Source organism: Euwallacea similis, chromosome 5 (assembly GCF_039881205.1).
Source record: "Euwallacea similis isolate ESF13 chromosome 5, ESF131.1, whole genome shotgun sequence".
NCBI classification, from domain to species: Eukaryota; Metazoa; Arthropoda; class Insecta; order Coleoptera; family Curculionidae; genus Euwallacea; species Euwallacea similis.
Genome location: NC_089613.1, coordinates 4,565,043 through 4,588,432, shown reverse-complemented (window position 1 = coordinate 4,588,432; position 23,390 = coordinate 4,565,043). Strand labels below are relative to the sequence as shown.

Genomic DNA, 23,390 nt, shown 5'->3' with positions numbered 1-23,390 from the left:
GGTGTTCAATAACATTAGAGCTTGAAGAAGATTCACTGATATCACTTCCGTGTTAACAGTTTTCAGAACAAGAAGGGTATTCATATTTCTTTATGTTGAAAACCTATATCTCTTAATGACTAAATAAATAAATTAATTACCAAACGAATGTGTCGATTCTCCGATAAACGTAATACATTCTTCCAATAAATCAATGCAACTGGTATTTTTAGCATATCGAGTGTGTCAATTAATGATTGTGTTTCACACATGGGCCAATCCTCTTCTACAACTTCCGTTTCTTAGGTCAAAATCATAAATGAATCCATTGTTTATATTCTAGGGTTTGTCTTCTTCGACCCATTGATTGCCTTAAACACCCACAACTCAGGTTTTTTTCCTACCTGGATTTGAAAGAGGTTGTCCGTTCTTTTCCAAGGATACGTAGGAGTTAAAATAAAAGCCCCATTGATGAGACCTTCGTTTTATCATTATAGTAGCATATGTAACTGCTGATGCATTGTCAACATAAATTGAAGACGGTGCAAATATATTTCACTTCATTTTAACATTTTTATTACATTCGCTTCACGTTTGCTCTTTTAATCAAGTTATGATTACCTAAGTTTTCCGTCCACAGACACACTTCGGCTTCCCTCCATTTTATCAAATTAACTTGCCTTTATAAGCAAAAACAAAGGCCCGTTGAAAAATTGCGAAAGGGAAAACTTACATTTTCATATCCTGTTCCTGACTCGAAAACTGGTAATAAAGGGGATGTTTTATCGTGTTCTGGGGCTTCTTATTAAGGGTCCAATCTTGCTTGAAAATTTGAAGGAAAAATGGAATATCCGTAATAGAAGTTTTTCGAGCTTCTTGAAGATTTAAAAGTTAGTTCCTTGAGTACATTTTCCTTGAATATCTTTATGGATGTGTTTTTATAATAAGCAGGAACACACTGGTTTTATTTCTAATCAATATTAAGTTTTACTGATTTTTAACTATATTCTAATAGAACTATAATTACCGAGTAAATTTATAAATCCACTTATGAAAGAGTTTCATACTATTAAAATATGTTTCAAGTGTATATCTGGTTGCTTAGGATCTCCTACTACTCAGAAAACATACGAGAAAATAATCAGAAGTTAAACAACCTTTCTGGTTTCATGATATTAAGTTTTGTGAGACTGCAAAATGCTGTTGCGATTTGATTCATTTTCGAAAATGTTTAAATAGATAAATCGGTAATATTCGCAAAGTTTCTTTGAAATTCACGCTTTAAATACCCTACAAAAATATTTATGGAACACCCCTCGTAACATTGGGATATTAGCCATGTATACTCGTCAACAAAAGCTGAAACGTTAAGCACAGTGGGAGGAAATCTATTGTGTAAAGCTAAATTCAAGGTTTTTTTAATAATTATATAAAAATTTTAGGTTTGATCAAATGAGTTTCTGCTTCATGTACTTGATACGTTAGTGAATTTTAATGATTAAATTGTTATATTATAACTTAATTGATTGATCAAATATACGACTGTCAAGAGTTGATTTTTTTATTTTGTCTCTTTCGTTTTCCATCACGAGAGGGTTATTGGGAAATAATATTTATGGCGACCCTGGATATGTTACAGCAAATCTTTTAATTTTGCGCTTTTCCTCACGTTTTCCGTCAGACTCAACGTTTTAAATAAAATCAAAATCAGTTACTGTTTCTGGGATATGAAATTTTTGCGTCCAAACAGCTCCAATATTTTTTTTTAATAATTAAAACTAGGAATCTTCCATAGATTAATTGTTGCTTCTTTAGTGAAATGTAAACTAATTTATCTAAATAAATTACGTGTAGCAAAGCTGAACTCGAGGGATTAAAATAACAGGCACTTCACCTAATTAAGTGTTCCTTTTTCACTTGGAGCAATTTGTTAAATGGTCCTTCTCGCTTACGGGTGTTAAAGAACTTGAATTAGCTCTACTTTAAGTTATTGGGTCATATCACTCCTACGTTTACTCTGTTCTTAACTTGAAGTAATAGGATCGTGTGTGCACGGCTTTATTGGCAGTAAAGTATGTAGTAAATCTATAAAGCACTGTTAACAGTAACGTGTGGTAATTTTACCATCCATAAATATACGAAAGTCAAAACACTCGGTTCTTGTAGGTGCAATTAAATTCTTTAAGTTGTTAATGTTCGCATTGCATTAGCATAATGTGCTCGCGGCCTTGCCCACGCATCTGTGAAAGCTCTTCATAAGATAAAATTAGAAATTTACCATAAAATTGCCCCCCAAATCACTCAGCTGTAGAGCTTAACACTCCATTAAGGAAGTCACCCTTCAGTGAATGTGTGTGAAGGGCTGTACGCCCAATTTTCAGGCCCTGGCAGGTAAAACCTGGAAGTAAAACAGTTTCGACTTCTATCCCCCAGGCAAAATTGGTATGGCCGATTGGTTTTTTTATTGTTTCCTCTTCGGATATTGCCAGGAGCATCAGGGGAAATATGATTTTGCAAATTGGATTCCGGTTGAAATCGTATTAGTTTTGAAATTGGGGGAGTGGATGTGTTGATTGAATCAACAGTTCAGCAACAGTTCTCCCGCTGTAAAAAAACCCTCGAGTATGTGCATTTTCGATTAAGTTAGCTATGGTTCAAATCAAGCAACTTTTTATGCACGTCACAGGCTTCATGTCAGCAATGATGCCACATCTTTTCAAAATTAATATGTGACAGGAATTTGCTAGGCATTGGTGCAACGCTATTAATATTTAGCAGTATTTAATAGTATTGTTAGATCCAGAACAAATAATTATCATACTAATTAACAAAAAGTTCTAAAATTAAAAAAAAACTAAATTAAACCAAAACTTTAACAAATTAAGCAGCAACCCTGTGAAAACATATAGTTACATTTAGACATTCAAATATATCTTTATTCTTTTTTAGCATATTAAATTTATATAACTTGTCGCTTTACGTAAGGCAATTCGCAATCGTTGCTTTTTGTAATGTGAATAAAGTTACGTGATTTGTTCCATGGGCTATCTTTTTGTCCCGGACCTTACTTTATCGCAACTACCCGGGAGAATAGTTAAACCTTACGAAATGAGTTTTCCTTATTTACCATAATTGTCTAATTTTTGTTTCAGGTGTGTTAGAAGACATCCAAACAGACTTAAAAGTGCAGAATGACTTAGCAGGACTTCTGCAAACTGCCTTTATTTTTACATACATGTTGGGTGGTCCCGTTTTCGGTTATTTCGGAGACCGATATAGCCGACGGTACTTAATGGCATTTGGAGTCGCCTTATGGAGTCTCACGACGTTAGGTGGTTCCTTTATGAATGTAAGTTCACTGTCTCTGTAACAATAGAATTCGTGAAATTTTCCAATTGCAGAATTACTGGTGGTTCCTGCTTTTTCGAGCTCTGGTGGGCATTGGAGAGGCCAGCTACTCAACTATAGCTCCAACGATCATTAGTGACCTGTTTGTGGGCGACATCCGGTCCAAGATGTTAGCAATGTTTTATTTCGCCATACCAGTTGGAAGGTATGTTTCTAATTCCTCAATGGCGAACAAACAACTACTGAAATAGAATAAATATACACTAAATCATCATGAAAGGTTTCATCCATTATTTGTCCCAAGAGAGATAAATAAAAATCAGTCTTAAATCACGCGTTTTTGGGGACCTAACATACTTAACGGGTTTCCTGTTTTTGTATTTCTTGTAAATAGCTGAAACCTATCTCTGGTTTACGTTCGGAATTAAACCTGAATCCTTTTGGTCATTCTATACTCGTCTCTTTGAAGAGTTATGCTGTAACAAGTTCTTTTCCAAGATTGATGGTAGTGCTCAAAATTAGATTAAGTTTTTAAACAAGTTACACTTCATCATTGCGCTGCTTCTCGCCTCACGCTTTTTTGCAACGCTCAGAAAGTGAGATATCAAATATGAATTTAGTAAACAACACTCTTCATTTAACACCAGATAAAAGGCTTTGTGAGGCTAACCGTATTAATCGGTGTCAAAACTAAATGCATGCATTAAAAAATAATCCAATTTTAACTCTTTCAGTGGTCTTGGATACATAGTGGGGTCCGAATTCGCCAAACTACTAGGTTCCTGGCACTGGGCCCTTCGTGTGACCCCAGCTTTGGGGTTAGTGGCAGTTTTGGCGATTTTCGGGTTCCTAGAAGAACCCGAACGAGGCGCTAGTGAGGGTAGCGGACATATGGAGGCCACCTCGTGGTGGGAGGATATCAAGGAAATCATCAGATGGTAAGTTGGAGATATGTGACATTTTAAGGAATTTTTTGGCACAAATTGGTGTTTTACATTGGTATCTTGAAGAGTTTTCTATGCTTTTATCAAATCATACTTTATTTGGAGAGCAATAAGCAATAGGTTCCAAACCATAAACACCGATTCGCGGAAAATACATACCAATAATAATCATCATCTAGTTTCCCAATATTGTGCAAATTCTAATAAGATGCTCTCTTAATTGAGTTACTACATTTGTTTGTAAACATTTATTTTTTATTTTTTAGTAAAAGCTACATGTTATCAACTGCCGGATTCACCTGCGTGGCCTTTGTAGCTGGTGCTCTCGCATGGTGGGGTCCACAGTTTATTGAAAAAGGGGTGGTTCTACAAGGACATCCTGAGTTAGTCGGCGGGTAAGTATTTCAAATTCTATTTTAAGGGTTTAGGTCTTAATCTATAGATTTCATACAGGCAAAAACAATTTTTTTGACTTTAGAGTAATCTGCGGAAAATTTCTTAGATTTTTTTCTTTTTTCTTCAGCATCTCTTTCCGATTTGGAATCGTCGCCATGACATCTGGCCTTATAGGCGTCCCCACTGGTTCCTGGCTAGCTCAAAAATTGAGGCACCGCTACAAGAGGATCGACGCCTACATATGCGGCATGGGCCTCATCTCGTCCTGTCCCTTTGTCTTCGCCGCCATGTATTTTGCTAGATACTCGACCACCATGTGTTTTGTCATGGTGTTCTTTGGGGAGTTCTTTTTGAATCTCACGTGGTCCATTGTCGCTGATATTTTATTGGTATGATGTACTATAAAATGTAAAAGTTGCCTTAAATTAAACATATCTTTTTGTAGTACGTAATTACTCCCGTAAGACGGTCCACAGCCGAAGGGTTCCAATTGCTGGTGTCGCATGCTTTAGGAGACGCAGGCAGTCCCTACTTAATCGGAATTGTATGTGATAATGAGCGTTTATGATTGTAGAATTATGCAATGTTTTACAGCTTTCTGACGCCTTCCAATTGATGCTTAGCGGTCACTCAAATATAAAACCAGAACTTTCGAATCCACCCCTAACGTCCACCACAGTGACACCACACGACAACGACTTAAACGCCTTCAAGGCCCTTCAATACGCTCTTTTCACTACTTGTTTCGTAGAGGTGATAGGAGGGCTGTTCTTCCTTATCAATGCCTTCTACATTGTCGAAGATAGAGAGAGAGTGGAGAGGGCAGTACATGGTGAGTAAAACAATTCTATGTCGGGTGAAATTTTGCCGATTTTTGATTTTGTAATTGATGCAATAGAAGTTTTCTCTTACAGCTTTGTTTTAGGTTTAGATACGAATCGCATAAAAGAAGATCAGTATTTGTTTCGTAGCTAAAGAAATGTTCATATCATTCCACGGAAAAAAAATTTAATGACCGAAGCGCCTAATTTTCTAACAATAAATATTTAAGATTGTAATTGGTCTTATTCAATTTTTTGATTTGTTTTGTTTCTATTTCTCAGCTGAAAATACCCGGCCGCATCAAACCGAATCGAGTCACCCGTTGGCGCCGGAACAAAATAGTCAAAATTTGTAACACGTATGTCTTACAAAATATAATCACCAGTGTGTGGGTTATAAGTTCCAATACGACGCAATGCATAATCACTTGAGGAATGTAAATTGCTTTGTTTTCGATACTACATCTGTAGAAACGCACGTTTCATATTGATTTTCCATCGTTAACTTTGAGAGGATTCTCTAGAAATCTATTTCAAGTATTTTTTAATACTCCGCGGTTATAAAATACTTCATACACAGGATGTCTATTAAACATACATAAAAAATTCGAAAGGTTATTCCCTGGACTATCTAAGAATATTTGTTCTTTGATGATTTTTGAAAAGCTTCTTTCTTCTGAAGATATAGGGCGAAAAAAATGTTCGAAAATAGCAACATTTTATTACTAATATTACATGTAAAGCTTCTTAATCTACTAGAAATATTGAAAATCACAACCTCCAGCTAGAATGCAAAAATCTAACCTTCTCCTCATTGACCGCTGAACTTTTTCAAAAACACCAGGGTTGTTTTTTTTTTTTGAGTTACACCTGGTAATGATTCGATTTTTCAAGTCCTGCACATTTTCCACTGGAGTATTTTAAAGTAACAACTTTAGATGCCTCCATAGGAAATAATCCAGGGGGTTTAAATCCGGAGATCGAGCAGGCTATAAGTGAGGTCCACTTGGACGACGATTCTTTTTACCCATGAAGTGAATTTCTCAAGAAATGGATTGATCAAGGTGGACCTCACAATGACTACTCCATTCGAGATAATCATTTTCAACAGTTCTTGTAGATTAAACAGCTTTACGTACAATATTTAGCAATAAAATGTTGCTATTGTCGAAAATTTTTCTCACCCTGTATCTTCGGAACAAAGTGGCTTTTCAAAAATCAATAAAGGACAAAATATTCTTAAAATAGTCCAGGAAATAACCCCATGAATTTTGCCGTATGTTTAATGGACACCCGTAACATGTCGCTGTGACGTCACTCCCTCCGATTTTGCCGCCATGGATTAGTGTCTAATTTGCTAAAGTGTTGTCTCTGGAATGTGTCATTCGTACGGTATCACGTTTGGACTATACTATGGATAAAAATTTCCCCTTTGAATTGGTTTAAAAGGTCATTTGTCGCATTGACTCAGTGCGGCAGTGCGTTATTGCAGATCCACTCCTACAGTTTGGTATTTAACAATAAATTTGCTTAAAGCGTATTATTGTAACTATACATTTCCAATGTTTTATACCGGTGAAAAACCAGCAATTTACATTCTCAAATAAGCATTAAGTCTACGCACAACACAAAGCATGATCATCTAACATAAGCATAATCTAATGAAGACCGGTGGTAAATGTGGTGATGGTATTTGGACTGGTGTTTGTTTCTGGGTACCCGTTAAAGTAAACAGTGTCTGTTTATCAATAACTGTCTTTGATCTAATCTGTCTACAATAACTTCCTTTATTTTTTAGCCATTTTTTTCACCTCTTAACATTTCCTCTTTATCTTCTTTCAGGCAACTCCGAATCGCTATTGATAAATGAAGACCGGCAGCCTTCGTAATACCTTCAGCAACATAGTCTTAGAGTCGATGTTAAATTTGCCACGCGAATCTTCGCTGTGTATATTGTGTGTCGTGTTTCAAAGAAAGATATTCTGCATTGGAGATCAGTAAAGGATTTTACTGACTGATGTTGAAAAGCAGTGTGCGAGGGTGTTGAAAATGGAGAAAAACGGCCTCGGTCTATTTTGCCCTGCATCCCCGAAAGACGTTTGGGGTTGTAGTGTATATAATAGGCCTAAATGAAACCCCAATGTGTTCAAAAAGGCTATCTATGAAATTTTTCCACGCCCCACACATGAATGTCGCCTATTGCTAAATGTGTCGGGTATAATTTCATGTGTAAAATGCAGCTACTCAAAAAAATTAGATATAAAACACAATGTGATCGTATTTTTACCAACAACGTGATATATCTATTGTTGGCAGAGAGGTATCGAATAGTCGCATTCTCAGCTTGAGTGTATTTATTATTTATTGTGTATTTAATTATAATAGGGCAAAACCCCTATCAATTTTAGTATTCGTAAGATATTTGTGCGTTATATCGGTATTTTAATTTATAGCATTAATTACTGAATTTTCAGTACACTACATTTTTATGAGCGAACCCTTCTTATTAATACCTATTCAGAACGTAATTACATCAAAAAGCCTCATTTATAAATATTTACTTAATACGAGCAAAGCACTTTAGTTTATAAACTTAACTTATTCGACTGAATAAATTGAATAAATCACGTAACACGCACTGCCATTTGTATATACGCATCGTAAAACATTATTAGTTTAACAATTTTGATAGTCCAAGGCTTACAGATAATCCGGGGAGGGTTTTTAGTGTATTTTTTGTTATATAAGACTATCCAAAGGATATGAATAACTGGATAAAATAAAGGGTGAAAAAGATTTAGATATGCGTTGCTAGATATTTTAAAAATTTGTTAAAATTTGATAGATATTGGTGAACCATCAGAAACTTGAGAGATTTCTTATTCGTAGGTGCAAGCCCTTTATTTCATCTAGGTATTGCCAGTAATCTTGAATATATCTGGTCAAACTGTACTTACAATGTACATTGAAAACAGCATTTTTGTACCAGCTGTAGTAATTTTCATAAGCCAACAGATATTCTATTATGCTGCAAGAGTACCTATGTTCGACATTACGTTGATAAAATGGAGCCCTTAAAGAACAAGTAGGTACATTTTTATTTTCACTTAATTAAAAAATTATAACTTATTTATTATTAATTGCAAGTATATAGTTTCTATTACCCGTCTTAATGTTATTAAGAGGTGTAGTAGAAACTTTAAACAGAAAAAAACTGTTAAACGAAGGACAAATTACAAATTTTGAAATAAAAAAATTAATTTCAAAAAAAACTTTATTTCTCAACATTTTGGTGAATGAAATAGATATCAATTAAACATTTGCAGGCACTGTTGCCACGTGAAATAGTTATTTAACTAACGAGTGTGGTAAAGATACTTTCGTGCGTGTTCAGTGAAAACTTTACACGCACATTTCCGAAAAATATTTTTATGGAAAAAAATTAGGAGAATGGGTGTCGCTCAATTATACAGCACTTGTAAAAAGTATTGTAACAAGTTTATTAATTTCATTAACCCGATATTTTAAAAAAATGTTTAAACAGGTATAATTTTATTTAAAAAAAGGCATTTAATGCGTTATTTTTCGATGTTAAAATTTTTCACCATTATCCAGCTCTACTACTAACATTTTTTTAAAATATCGGGTTTATGAAAGTTATAAACGTGGTGCAATACTTTTTGCAAGGGCTGTATACTTAATCAAAAGGAAAATCCTACTAGTTATTTTTCCAGAACCTACAAGAAACGTCAGAGTTTGCTAGTTGTTTAACATGTCTGTCTCAGTTATGTATTATAATAGATAAAACAAAATCATTCATATTAAACTTTGGTAATTGAAACTTCAGGGGTTGTTGTACCAATGATTCTCGGTCAGATTTTACCTCGAAACTCGGTTTACTTTCAAAAATTATATGACGAATCTGATCAATAAACAATTGTTAAAGTTAAGTCCTTGTTATGAGCATTGGTGAAAGGCACCAATGAAGTTAACACTGCTTTTCCTTCAAGTTCCGTTTGATGATCAGTTTATCTTAAATTCTTGACAATAATTCGTAGTTATTTCTGATTCCCCCAGTATTAATCAGGTATCTAGATATTGAATTACTATAATGTCCAATATACAAAAGTCCCAAAAAAATACTAAAAATTTCGTGCACACTTATTCTTTATTGACTCTTTCACTGCGGGAGACATATAAGCGTGTAAACCACTGATGTTGCAGATACACGTGAATCACTTTTTAACAACGAGCTGAAGTCAAATCGTATGTTATCAATAAGGTGCGTTGACCACAGAAATCGCACGATTGGAGCTGCATTGATCCATTTAAATTGGTTGGCGCAACAGTTTCTTTCCGTATTCTTTACCCTTCCCACTTAAATAACATTGATATTGGTGGCATAAATGCGTTATATTTGCAACAATGTGCCTCAAAATCTACTAAAATACAACTGTGGGTAAAAAGATAACTTAGTGAAGAACTGCAGCTGGAAGTACATGTGTAACAGTTATGATACGTGTGCTCACAGAAGCACATTTGCCTATGGATCGGTGTTGCCCGTATTGAGGGACCACCTAGTGTGGGCGAGCCCCATAGTGAAAGGGTTAACGGCTCCACCTTCACCAGAGTATCTCTTGCGGTAAACTAATTTATAAAAGACTGATTTTACCCCCATGAACGTGTAATATAATTCCCATACAGCGTGTATGAAATACCGTCTTTAATTTTACTTGTTTAAGTCTTTGTTTATGTAAATTATCTTATTTGTATGGAATTTAATAAAACTTGGCTAATAAATGTCGTGGTTTTTACTTTCAATACATTCCAGCAAACACAGCAATACACGTCCGTGTGAAAGTCCTTCACGTCAAAATAAAGGCCACTTGTAGTGATAAGCACATGAATAAAATATCTTGAATATCGCGTTTACACACAGGATGTATCAGAAATAAGTACGTTAATTTTAACTGGTGGTAGATTTCGTTAAGGGCAACATTTTTTCTATGTGCCATTTTCCTCAAATACCACTTTTTCTTTCTTACATTTTCCTTCTTAAAATTCATGACACGCCAATGATGCTTGTGTCGAATTATTATTATTCAGGAAAAAGGATCGGAGACTGACCTGCTGATACTCGTACTTTCGTCAACAAATCAATTTATTTGGTACTGCGATCGGTTTTTCGTTAATGTGTCCTTTTTTATTAATATGAAACTCTGCTTGACAATATGAACTTACTTTATAAGTAAATCTTGTATTACAATTTAAAAAATGAATCACCAAGAATCGTAAACATTCCAGACGTTAAGAATTCGGTGTAGGTACAAAAACTTGCCAACTTTTTTTGCGGTTGCTTTTGGAATGTATTTATCGCTCAGTCCACTAGATCAGTGCCAAGTAGTGAAATTTGTCCAAAACTATTTTTAATTTTATCTTGATAATGAGAGGTGATCGAAAAAAAGTATTAAGGAAAGATGTTGCCCTTGAAGAGTTCTACCACCAATTAAAATTAACGTACTTATTTCTGATACATCCTGTATAGGCGCCTGTACTTTATATTTACTGCGATGCCTTAGATTTACTCATGAAAAGAGATAAAATAGTCTCTATCGTCTCCACCGCAATCCCACCATTGGTTACTACGGAAAATAAAGTACTTACTACCAAAATGGGCATATTCAAACATTATTTATTTCCAATGCGTTAATATGCAATAATAATAATACAAACGTATAAAAATATAGAAATAACTAACGAACACACTGCTCTCACCTATTGCTTAATTTAAATCAACTGGTAGACAAAAGTAACGCACCACTAAATTGTGGTAATTTTTAGTGATGGGTGAGTGGTAAATTTTGTCCAGGAGTTTATTTCGAAGGTCTTTAAAGCTGAATATTCTATAACTATTACCCTGTCCTTTTTATGAGACAAAAATCATTACGTAGAGAGAGCAGTTTAAACAGCCACGTAGAGCACTCTTACAACATGTAGTTAAAATAGGAATGAACATTAACCATAAATATCATGTGATGAACAAATTAAAAATATGCAGAGTGTTTCCTGAACATACGACGCAGTTATTGTTTTCTTAGGAATTTTAAATATATCTGAATTTATCCAGAAATTTAAGCGATATTCCTAGGGAACTGTTTTTTTTTGGGAATTTTAACTGAAGATAGCGTAATTCAAAACACAACTTTTCTGTCCAGGAATATTTTTATCGAATTTCGTATAGTTTTGAGATCAAAATTTAAATTAAACTCTTACACATGGCTAGACAAATTTAATACAATTCAAAACATTAAAATTAATGGAATTAATATTTTGAAACAATTATAGACAAATGTTCATAGGAACTTATGTATTTTCTCATTTTGGTCAAAGGAGGCTCCTTAAATTGACCCCATATATTTAGGAAACACCCTGTATGATAACATTAACAAACAGTGTCTCACATTCGATAGCAACTTAGTCGTTGTGAATATTTTGCCATTTACTTTATATACAGTATACATATATATCAAGTAAATGGTCATGTATTGATTGAAAATATTTTTCTCACTGCAATGTTGATGTCAATAATGAAAAGTTGGATATTTCAAGTGGTACATTCCATACAATTTTTGGAGACCTAGAATCCCGATAAGTTTTTAACTGTACTTGCTTATGTTTCATCGCTTACCGTTTCTAAAATTTTAATTAATTTTCAGTTTTTCCACTAAACATTATATCAATAAAATTGATCCTACATAGCTATTTTGATTCAGAGAAAGACTTATCGATATTCTAAGTATCCAAAAATTTTATAGGATGTACCACTTAAAATAATATTGCTGCTATTTTTCATTATAAGCATCATCGTCGCAATCATAAAAAAACTTGGGATCGATATGTGAGGGTAATTTACTTAATTCACAAAATTGTCAAGACGATCCTATATATCCAGTTTTTCATAAACCTGTAAGGGCTCATTGACTGTCAGACGCCTTGTAGAACTATTTTCAACATTTTCGGATTAAAACCTGAGTCTTTGGCAAATTGAGTATAGAAATTTGTCAAAGAGAATAATCGGATAATCCTAATGTTAAAATGTTATGAGGTGGGGTTTTTAAAACAAAACCAACGCCAAGTTTGGCACATTGACTAACAAAACCCTATTGTATAACATAATCCTAGTAGCAACTACGGGGTGTTTTTTTTAACAAGAATCATAGGAATTTTAATATAATTTATTTCACCGTCTTTTTTTCAAATGAGCCATAATTACCTATCAGAACATTACTTATGAACAAGATTCGGGAAGTCTTTCAGCCGCCATGACTTATCGAGTCGTTTCAAGAATTTTTAATAAAACTTTCATCGAAACTATGGTACAACTTCAATACTATTCGATTCTAAGGAATACAAAAAGAAACATAAATCCTCTTGTGGTTAATGTCTGTATTTTTATTAGTCATTCCTATCACATCCTCATAAGAAATGTCAGCAGCAAATAATGATGGCATCTATTAAACGATTTTACCTATGGCTTACGTTAAAAAAAACACCCTGTATATTTAAAAGGGAGGATATTGCGTTCAATGCATTGGAACTATTTATAATAATTACAGAAGTCCTTACTAGCACCACAAAATGTAAATTATGAAAATAGGGTTATTGCACTCATTTAATATTTTCATTTGGATGAGCACACATTAAGGGACCCAAGAACGCAAAAAAAATACAGGGTGCCCCAAAATTAGATTGCGTAATTTTAACATCATATTCAACGGCCAAAAATAAATGCTGTGTTCGTTACACAACTACTTCTTTACGAAGATATACAATGTCAAGAGGCCGATTAGATTAATTTGTAAACTTTTATTGAAATCCAGAGGCGCATCCGACTGCTTTCTAAACTTCTGTTAATCCATTTACGACTTTACCAAACCGGAGCTTTAACAATATTATTAAAGTTGGAACGACGTTGCCACGCCACTGTTCATAGTGTGGCAAGCCAACTTCGGAAGGCTACTACACTCCCCGGGAAAAATTGAAATTTGATTGCTTCAAAACCAGGTGAGCACCAGACTGATTTGTAAACTGACAAAATATTTGTAAATTTACAAATCTTGAGTGTTCGGAAAATTATCAGATTTGAAACTACCGCGGTGAGTCGCTATTTCGTGATAAATTAGTTCCAAGCATCTGTCATTTGCATGAAAATTTGCAATTTTATTGCTTAAAATCCAGAGGCAGACCAGGCTGATTTGAAAACTTCTGTCAACCCATTTTGAGTTGAGTTGACACCAAACCTGAGTTTACCCCAACTGTAAACTATAAACTACCATAAACAATGGCGTGGCAAGGTTGAAGCCACCTTGCCACACCACTGTTTACAGTGTAACATGTTAGCTTCGGGAATCTATCTTCTCCAGGAAAAATTGAAATCTGATTGTTTGAACACCAGATGAGTATCAGGCTCATTTCTAAACTGATAAACGTCTGTGGCAAGTCACAATTTCTAGTGTAATATGTCAACTCTGACCATTTGTTATCTACAGGGAAAATTGTAATCTGACTGTTTGAAATCAAATGCGTGACAGAATTACCTTCTTGTAATTCATTTGCGAATTTACAAAATCTCAGTTTTCAGAACATTGTTAATGTCGAAACGACTTTACTACGCCACGGCTTATAGTGTGATATGTGTTAACTTGAAAAATCTATCTTCTTCTTCAAAAAAATTACAATTTCAATGTTTGAAAACCAAGGCAGTTTTGGTCAGAGGTGCTATTAAACTGCTGCTAAAATTGTTTCGCAATTTTTCAGGACACCCAATTACGTAACGTAAGTATACATATTTTATTTTTATTATCAGGTTTTGCTACTTTAAAAATCCCCGCCCTTCATAGGCATTAAGCCGACGTTTAAAGTCAAAATCAATACACCATCAAATATCGAGGAGATTCCGTCTCCAAAAATACAGGCACAAAAATAAACACAAACTCGTTTACCTAATTACAGCAAATGGTGGAGCTGCATGAATAATTCTCATTAGTGATGTTGCTCAATGTCTCGCTCAACGTAGACTCGTCAGAAGAACTATCCGTAAATTTAAACCTCTTCGGTGAAGGAGGTTCCATCGCCATAATTGGTAATCCTTCTTCCTTAAGCAGCCGTCTGACCCTTAGCTTCATACCATGATCCTGCAATCACAGATACACACATTTTGGACTGAAAATTTGTTAAAATAAAATTCACTACATGTTTGATCCAGTCGTGTCTGAAAACATGGTTGATGCGGATTCGTTCTGCAGGCCTAAGCTGTAACATTTTCCTCACCAAATCTTTTACGAAGATTTTGTCTCGATCGGACCAAATACCGTTAGTGAGGTTGTACTTGCCACTTAAAATTTGTCTGGCAATAGTTTGATTGTCAAATCCACTGGAACAAGTGTTACTTGCAGGTGTAAGATGTTAAGTATTTTTAAACTCACGTAAAAGGAACTTCTTGGGAGGTCATGAAATATAAAATAACTCCCAAACTCCATACATCAACCATATCCCCATATTCTCCACTATCCCTTAAAGATGCACTGATGACTTCTGGGGCGACATAACGCATTGTGCCACACATAGTAGTAGCTACACTTTGTTCAGTAATTTTACTTAGACCAAAATCCGTGATTTTTAACAGAGTTTCTTCTCTTCGGTCCCGTAATAATATGTTTTCAGGCTAAAATTATTTGGATGCCAAACAATTACAATAATATGTTTAAATTTTTTTGACGTCACCTTTAAGTCTCTGTGAATGATATTTTGTGAATGCAGGTACTGTGTGGCAGAAATCATTTGATAAAAGTAGAATTTGACTACGTCTTCCCTCATTGGAGCTTCATGAATTCGTTGGGTCAACTCCCCACCCTCCATATATTCAAGAATTAAATATACAGATCGCTCAACGTTTATGTAGTCATGCATGGCTATCACACAAGGCTAAAAACATTTCAAGGATTATTATAGCTTTTTTTAACGCGTTTTTGCATATTTACGTGTTGAAGCCTACTCAAAATTTCAATTTCATTCCTAACTTTTGTTGGATGGTTAAGTTTATTAACAAGTTCAGAAGCTGATTCTGTTAAAATTATTTTTTTTACGGCATACTTCCTAAATGTGTCCTGAAATATTTTTAACATTGAAATTTTTGGCTGTTCAAAATCCACTCTACTTACCCTATCTTTTACCAACCTGACTTCCCCACAAGAACCCCTACCTAGCTGAGTTACACTAGCAAATCTATTTGCCAATTCTAGAGGCAAAAACTCGTCAGCCTCTTGCACATTATGGCTTAGGTAGATGTAAATGTTGTATGATGAATTAGACACCGCGATATGGTCCTTGTTTTTTAATATTTTTCTGATATAATTTTCAGAATGGAGATACATGAATATTGTGGAATATTAAATAAACACACTTACTTATTTTGATAGCCCAATTTCTTGCCATTTACATAAGTGCCATTTTTACTGCAATCAGTGATAAAAACCAATTGGTCTTCGTCAGATTTTTGAATTTCAAAATGGGTTTTTGAAATGCCATTGATAACTTTATCATAAGGACAGTTCTTGTTGTTGACAAGAACACTACAGGACTCTCCGCGCCCAAAACTAAATTTTTGGATCAGATCTGTAAAAACAAGGTGATTTAAAAATCAATTAATGATAATATGTTTGATTGATAATAATGTTTTTTATTTGAAATAAAGTTCACTTTAATATAAAGTGAAATTAACTCAATCTAGAGAGAACTACCATTTGCGATCCATTACAAAATATGAGAAAAATACCGATACATTATTTCCTATATTATAAAATGTAACAAAATTCTTTCAAATCGTAAGGTTCTCTTATTTTGTGCAGGTTGTTGAGCAATGCATTAAACTGTTTTAAACTAATCTAATGAAGACATTTTTCTGCCAAAGCTAATTCATATATGAGATAATGAGCATCCAATGACCTAGAGCCCTGTTAGAACATAAGCTCCTGGTAGAATTAAAAACAAAACCTTTGAAGAAAAATATGCAACGATAAGAGATACTTTGCTTTTGCTAGATAGTGTGTGTCACACATTTCTTTGTTTGCCAACCTTGTGGCAAAAAGAGGCACATACCCACATTCTTCAAAAAGTTCTTGCATGTAACTAGCCTACCCCACGGTAAGCTAGGAGATACAGTTGAATTATCCTGAGAGTATCGCATATCCTTGGGAGTCAGGGTAGAAGGAAGTGTTTCTTCATCTGATACAGCCCCTTCGGGTGCCATTTTTTATATAAACCAAGTGAAGTTGAATAAACAAACACCTTCTACTTAAGGATAAGTATTCCAACTTGTTTTAAGGACAAAACAGGACTTAACAGAGACATAAAACATGGAATTGCACACAACTTTATATTGAAAACTGATCACATTGCGTGTTAAAAATATTTGCGGTCGCTGCCGCCGAATACTATAAGAATGCTAAAAAAACTCTGTACGCTTTAAGATAAGGGCAACAACACTGATCGATCGAATCACGTGCAAAATACACAATAAATAGTAAAAACCTGCATTCAAGATACTTTTTTAAAAGGAAAAAAACGATATTTCCTTTCACAGGCCAGGCCACCATCTGTCAAAACTGTCAGGCAGTTGGCGGTATTTATCCATATTCAAGATCATATAGCGATTGCTACAAATGTATAGTCGAATGAAGAACCGCTACAAGATCTTTTACGAATTGATCAATGGAGATGAATTGCGGTTTTAAATTTAAGTGATTGAAAGCGACCGTGCGAACCTTTATCTACGTAATGGGGCCGTAAGTGGTCAGAGGTTCAATTCGTATTTCCATAATTGCCCGGAGTCGAAGCTATGAAAAATGAATAGGACTGAAAACATACAAAATTCTTAAGGAGATATAGAGGAACTTTAGTAACAGTGAAACAATAACATATGTAGATCTTAGACTCAAATGTGCACGATTTCTGAAGTCGTATTATCAACGTTGCGTGTTCAGAACATAGTAAATGCTATTGCTGAGTAATCGAAGTTGAGAAATTCCTCCAAGAACGTTTAAAAGTTGCGCAATCAACGCTTTACATTCAGTAAAAACAACTAATTATTCTTCAACATGAAACTTTATTTATAGAATGTTCTTACTAAATCAAAGACTAGATTGTTGTGTTGACCTGCCTGCGACCTCTTGATAAAATATTTTTCATTTTGTAACACTTCATCGCGGGAGGTCATCTTCACTTCGCTATCCACTAATCTCCATAGCAACGTCATATTTGTTTTTCGCTCGTATTTATTTACAAACTAAAATGTTTCTTATTCAAAGCGCTCTAAAAAAACTTCTTATCCTTGTCACTCTCGTATATTGAAACAAAAATAAACATGATTCGAAACTAAACCAAACGCACATTCCCCTCTTATTGGTCGATGTCACGCTGCGGCCAGGAATCAACAAGTTAACCAAGAATTGTTTTAAAAACTAGAGATTTTCGCAATAACGTTTTGATATCTTCTTTATTTTTCGACTTATTACAGATAGTATTTCGAATCGAGCAACACTGGTCAGTCCAGTGTTTAATCATTTTCATTCTGTACGACTTTTTTAAGGCAAAAATGGCGAAAAACGTGCTAGTCGTAGGCAGCGGCGGCCGGGAACATGCTATCGTTTGGAAGTTGTCTCAGAGCCCACTTGTAAAGGAAGTTTTTGTCGCACCTGGAAGTGTTGGAATAGCAAATGTCTCTAAAGCGAAAAATGTGGATTTGGATATTAAAAACTTCAAGGTAAAATTAAGAGTTTCACGGTGAAGTTTTAATAAAGAATAAGATCTTGAACCTAGTAACGATAATAGGGCAAAAGGGTCGGAGATGGAAGGGGAACAACTAGAATGTATACGCATGCGAAAGACGATATATGTCAAATTTTAAAGTGACCCCCGAAAAACATGATTCCAGCACTCAGAAATTGTTATAACATGACAAACAACTTAATTTAATGCCCTTCCTACTTCTCTCTTTGTCAGACACATGAATTTTTTAATGTTGCCTTCTCACTCTTTCGTTAGGGATTTGGTAATTGCGCACAAATACAGGGTATTCAAATTTAATCATTTGAAAAATTTTATTATGTTATCATTTTTAATTCATAGGATTTTCCCTGCTCTGTGGGTTATTCAAAAGTCTAAAAATAGCTTAATTAATTTTTTACATAATATCAACCCCAGGTTCCTGAAATTATGTATATTTCTTATTGGGTAATCTTTTTCTAGAAAATACAAAATAGAAAAATACGACTTTTCTATCTCCATATTTCCAAGTAACATCAATTTTGAAATTGTCAAAAATTGAAAAAAATTCATACACTTAAAAATCTTGTATATTCTTTATTGCCAACATTTAACTAATTCTTTTAATTTATTGTAATTGTAGGAAATTTCCCATTTTTGCAAAAACAACAATATATCTATAGTAATAGTGGGCCCTGAAGATCCTCTAGCCAACGGCATAGCTGACGCCATTACAGCCGAAGGAATCAACGTGTTTGGTCCTCAAAAAAATGCGGCCCAAATTGAATCCAACAAAGACTGGGCCAAAGCCTTTATGGACAGGCACGGCATCCCTACAGCTAGGTGGAATTCTTTCAACAACTCTAAAGACGCTAAAGACTTTATTCTTAAGTGAGACATTTTTTTTGCTAGTTATTAAAACTATTTACAATAATATAATATGTTCATTAGCGCTCCATTTCCTGCTCTGGTAGTCAAGGCGAGTGGCTTAGCCGCTGGAAAGGGGGTGATTATAGCAACGAATAAAGAAGAAGCTTGTGCTGCTGTAGATGAAATTTTAAATGGTAAAAAATTTGGTACAGCTGGGGAAACGGTGGTGATAGAGGAACTTCTTACTGGAGAAGAAATATCTGTAAGGTGTTAAGTTTATTTTTTGTAGCATTTTAAAAATTCTTGAAATTATTTTTAGGTGTTGGCATTCTGTGATGGAAAAACCATTAAACCCATGCTGCCAGCCCAAGACCATAAACGTATATTCGAAAACGACGAAGGTCCTAACACAGGAGGTATGGGCGCATATTGCCCTTGCCCTCTTTTAAATGAAAAACAGTATCAATACGTTCAAAATGAGATATTAGAGAAAAGCTTGTCGGGTTTCCAAAAGGATAAAATCAGTTATTGTGGCGTACTATACTCCGGTCTTATGTTAACCCCAGAGGGCCCCAAAGTATTAGAGTTCAACTGTCGCTTCGGCGACCCTGAAACCGAAGTAATTTTACCTCTGCTCGAATCAGATTTATATGAAATAATGGTCTCTTGCTGCAATGGAACCCTGGAATCTCAACCCTTAAAATGGAAGCGAGGCGTTAGTGCTGTAGGAGTTGTCATGGCTTCCAAAGGCTATCCGGAATCCTCTAGTAAAGGGCAAATAATAAAAGGTATTAGTTCTTTGTTGACTGTATTAACTTCAATTAATGGAGCATTATTAATTGCTGTAATTTTTAGGTTTGGAAGTAGTAAATTCAAAGCCAAATCACGTGGTATTTCACTGTGGTACTGCGTTAAAAGAAGGCAGCATTGTTACCAACGGTGGACGAGTTTTGGTTGCTGTGTCGTTAACTCCAGAATTAGTGATGGCAGCCGCAAATGCCACTAAGGCTTGTGAAATTATTAAGTTTGATGGAGCGCAGTATAGAAAGGATATAGCTCACAAAGGAATAGCAAGGTATTGCGTTTCTTGCTAATTTTCAAAAATTAAGTGGTTTTATTCACAGTTCTATTTTAAAATCCGGCAAATTGACTTACAAGAAAAGTGGTGTTGATATAACTGCTGGTAATGAGTTGGTGAACCGCATAAAACCCTTAGCTAAATCTACGAATAGGTTGGGAGTTCTGGGAACTTTAGGTGGTTTTGGAGGGCTGTTTGATGTCAAAGCTGCAGGGTATAAAGATCCTTTGCTGGTGTCCGGCACAGACGGGGTTGGCACTAAGTTAAAGGTAAGATTTCAATACTAAGTAGACACTTAGCAATAAACGGTTCAAATCTGGAGCAAAACTCAGTTACAAATTGTAAAAAGGTGAATAAAATGCTATTAAAATATGTAGCCTTGTGAAAAACCTCAAATTCTTTGAGTTTCTGGCTAACGTTTCTTCAGATATTTCACATATTAAATCGATCAGGATTGCTTGAAGGTTGTATTTTTCTGTTTCAGAAATAGTGCAATATTTAGTTTTTACCCTACTTACTGACTTATTATACCAATCTAAATGTGTGAATGAACCCATGGAAATTAATACCAAATTGAAGAGAAGTATAAGATATTTGTCTATGTTATGGTTTCTTACGTGCTATATTTTTTTAGTGTAAGAACATTAAAAATGCATATTTATTGTACTTATTATTAAATCAAATTAAGGTGAAGATTGTTAAATTATCATCCTTGCCATTATAGTATGGCTATTCATTAATTTTTCACGTTCAAATTCAAAAAAAATTTCATTCTAGATAGCCCAGGAAATTGGACTTCATTCCACCATCGGGATCGACTTGGTGGCCATGTGTGTTAACGATGTACTTGCTCATGGAGCTGAACCTTTATTCTTTTTGGACTATTTCGCATGTGGAACCTTGGACGTTAACGTTGCTGAGCAGGTGGTAAGCGGAATTGCTGAGGGCTGTAGACAAGCTGGATGTTCTTTAATTGGTAACTTTCTTAAATGACAGTTTTTGTATTGAATTATCCATCTTTGGACTTTTATTTATAGGCGGAGAAACCGCAGAAATGCCCGATATGTATTCTCCTGGCGATTATGATCTGGCAGGTATTAATTTAAGTATTTAAATCAGAATTTCTCTGACGTGTACATGTAACCGTATAGGTTTTGCTGTGGGAGCAGTGGAGCGAGCCCAACTTATGCCTCATATGGAAACCATTAAACCGGGAGATATAGTCATAGGTTTGCCTTCCTCAGGAGTGCATAGTAACGGCTTTAGTTTGGTCAGAAAAGTGATGAAATTGGCCGCTGTAAATTACAAAGACACAGCTCCTTTCAGTTGCGTAAATAAATCTTTTGGTGAGGCAAATAACATAATTTTCTCTAGATTAGTTTCTCATTAACGAATGTAAATAGGTGAAGAATTGTTAACTCCAACAAAAATTTACGTTCGATCGGTAATCCAAGCTGCAAAGTCGGGAAAATTGAAGGCTTTCGCTCACATTACCGGAGGCGGATTAACTGAAAATATTCCTAGGGTCTTACCAGCAGGTTTAGCAGTAGAACTGGATGCGACTACCTGGGAAATTCCGCCGGTTTTTGCTTGGTTGGCCACTACGGGAGGTATAAATGAAGCAGAGATGTTAAGGTTCGTTTTTTCTACCCAATTTGTAGTAGCAATTTTAACAAACTATATGTTTTCAGTACGTTTAATTGCGGTTTAGGAGGAATATTAATAATAGCTCAAGAATATAGTGGCCAAATTTTAAAATTAATCAAAAAAGATCATGGCAGAGTGGTAGGGATGATTACACCTAAAAATGAAGGTAAAGTAACTACAATGTGGTTAAAAAAATTATTTCAATACGGACATTGTAGAGCAAGTTATCGTAAATAATTTCTCTAAAATTTTGGAGCAATCAATGCGCCAGTATGTGCCTGAAGTAATCACTAAACTCAGTCAGCAAAGAAAAAAAGTTGGCGTACTAATATCAGGAAGCGGCACCAATTTGCAGGCTTTAATAGACGCTACCCGAGACCCTACATTGCATATGGATGCAGAAATTGTATTGGTCCTGTCAAACGTGTCAAACGTAGAAGGTTTGAAAAGGGCCGAACGGGCAGGAATAGCGACAAGGGTACGAAAAATATTTTGGTAAAATTAAAATTTCAAGTAGGAAATCTATGCAGGTTCTTAGTCACAAGAACTACGAATCTCGAGTAGATTTCGACATGGCAATGCACAAGGAACTGACCTGTGCGGGAGTGGAAATTGTCTGTCTAGCTGGATTTATGCGCATCCTCAGCGTTGACTTCTGCGAAAAATGGCGAGGACGATTAATTAATGTGCACCCGGCTTTGCTACCGCTCTTCAAAGGAACACACGCCCAAAGGCAGGCCTTGGAAGCCGGTGTTCGAGTTAGCGGATGTACTGTTCACTTCGTTGAGGTAATGATAGCAAAGCTAAAGTAATTATTCGTGTAGTAGTAGTAGTAAAAAGGAGGAGAGCGAAACCCTGCCATTAAGCTGGCAGGACTTTTTTTCATTCCATATGAACGGACCACCTCCCAATCTTAATCACTAGTTCCTCTCTGAGGAGGAAACTGATTCTCAAAATCATGGGCCTACATGTCCATAGTAATACTGAATCTTTCAACTAAAATGTTTTCTCTCATTTCAGCCTGACGTCGATGCAGGAGCTATTATAGTTCAAGAAACTGTCCCTGTCGAGGTTTATGATACTGAAGAAACTCTGATAGAAAGAATAAAAACTGCAGAACACAAAGCTTTTCCCAAAGCTTTAAAATTATTAACTACGGGAAAAGTTAGACTAGGAAGTGATAAGAAAATATTTTGGTGCTAATTACCTCTAAGGCCAAACAATGTGATAAATTTTCATAATTTTTTGTAATTATTTTCTTTTTACCATTCCCATGAAGAACGAAATCTCAGCGGTAAACAATAACTCATTTGTATAATTCCTGTGAATAAATAAATTTACAAGAACATTCCTTCGTTGCGATCTAAGGACAAACAATAACATTAAACTTGTTTTTCTCGCACATGCATATTTATGAAATTTATATTGTTGTATTAATGAATTTGTTTAGTAAATATTTTCTAGAAGCATTGTGTTTTAATACTC

At 35.0% G+C, this 23,390-nt stretch overlaps 3 protein-coding genes across 5 annotated transcripts in view; 2 read left to right on the top strand and 1 right to left on the bottom strand.

Annotated features, from left to right (window-relative positions):
- spin (Protein spinster) overlaps positions 1-8,029 on the top strand; it is a 28,735-nt gene extending 20,706 nt beyond the window's left edge. Inside the window, exons 2-10 of one of the 2 annotated variants that reach the window (XM_066390599.1) lie at positions 3,132-3,328; positions 3,381-3,532; positions 4,062-4,265; positions 4,538-4,666; positions 4,795-5,056; positions 5,113-5,211; positions 5,262-5,499; positions 5,771-5,847; positions 7,331-8,029. In XM_066390599.1, coding sequence (XP_066246696.1) covers positions 3,132-3,328; positions 3,381-3,532; positions 4,062-4,265; positions 4,538-4,666; positions 4,795-5,056; positions 5,113-5,211; positions 5,262-5,499; positions 5,771-5,844 — 1,355 coding nt within the window. In that variant the 3' untranslated portion in view covers positions 5,845-5,847; positions 7,331-8,029. The remainder of the gene's footprint in view (positions 1-3,131; positions 3,329-3,380; positions 3,533-4,061; positions 4,266-4,537; positions 4,667-4,794; positions 5,057-5,112; positions 5,212-5,261; positions 5,500-5,770; positions 5,848-7,330) is intronic. The other variant, XM_066390600.1, reaches the window with a different exon arrangement.
- On the bottom strand, positions 3,453-17,046 carry LOC136409229 (ovarian-specific serine/threonine-protein kinase Lok-like). Of its 2 annotated transcripts, XM_066390602.1 has the most exons (9): positions 16,646-17,046; positions 15,955-16,162; positions 15,709-15,892; positions 15,529-15,654; positions 15,272-15,472; positions 14,974-15,212; positions 14,741-14,921; positions 14,491-14,682; positions 3,453-3,569 (listed from the first exon to the last, which is right to left on the bottom strand). In XM_066390602.1, exons 1-8 carry the CDS (start codon positions 16,794-16,796, stop codon positions 14,491-14,493), a joined length of 1,482 nt encoding a protein of 493 aa, XP_066246699.1. In that variant the 5' UTR covers positions 16,797-17,046; the 3' UTR covers positions 3,453-3,569. The 2 variants fall into 2 exon arrangements, with proteins under 2 accessions (XP_066246699.1, XP_066246698.1); XM_066390601.1 differs by lacking the exon at positions 3,453-3,569 and having other exon boundaries at positions 11,161-14,682.
- A 912-nt stretch (positions 17,047-17,958) lies between these two features.
- Positions 17,959-23,371, top strand: Gart (trifunctional purine biosynthetic protein adenosine-3 Gart). The gene is made up of 14 exons (XM_066390589.1): positions 17,959-18,308; positions 18,954-19,201; positions 19,262-19,442; positions 19,500-19,968; positions 20,036-20,255; positions 20,305-20,527; positions 21,036-21,234; positions 21,296-21,352; positions 21,410-21,604; positions 21,662-21,893; positions 21,950-22,071; positions 22,124-22,383; positions 22,436-22,693; positions 22,926-23,371. The coding sequence occupies exons 1-14, from the start codon at positions 18,141-18,143 to the stop codon at positions 23,106-23,108; spliced, it is 3,015 nt and encodes a 1,004-aa protein (XP_066246686.1). The 5' UTR covers positions 17,959-18,140; the 3' UTR covers positions 23,109-23,371.
- Positions 23,372-23,390: the final 19 nt, after the last annotated feature.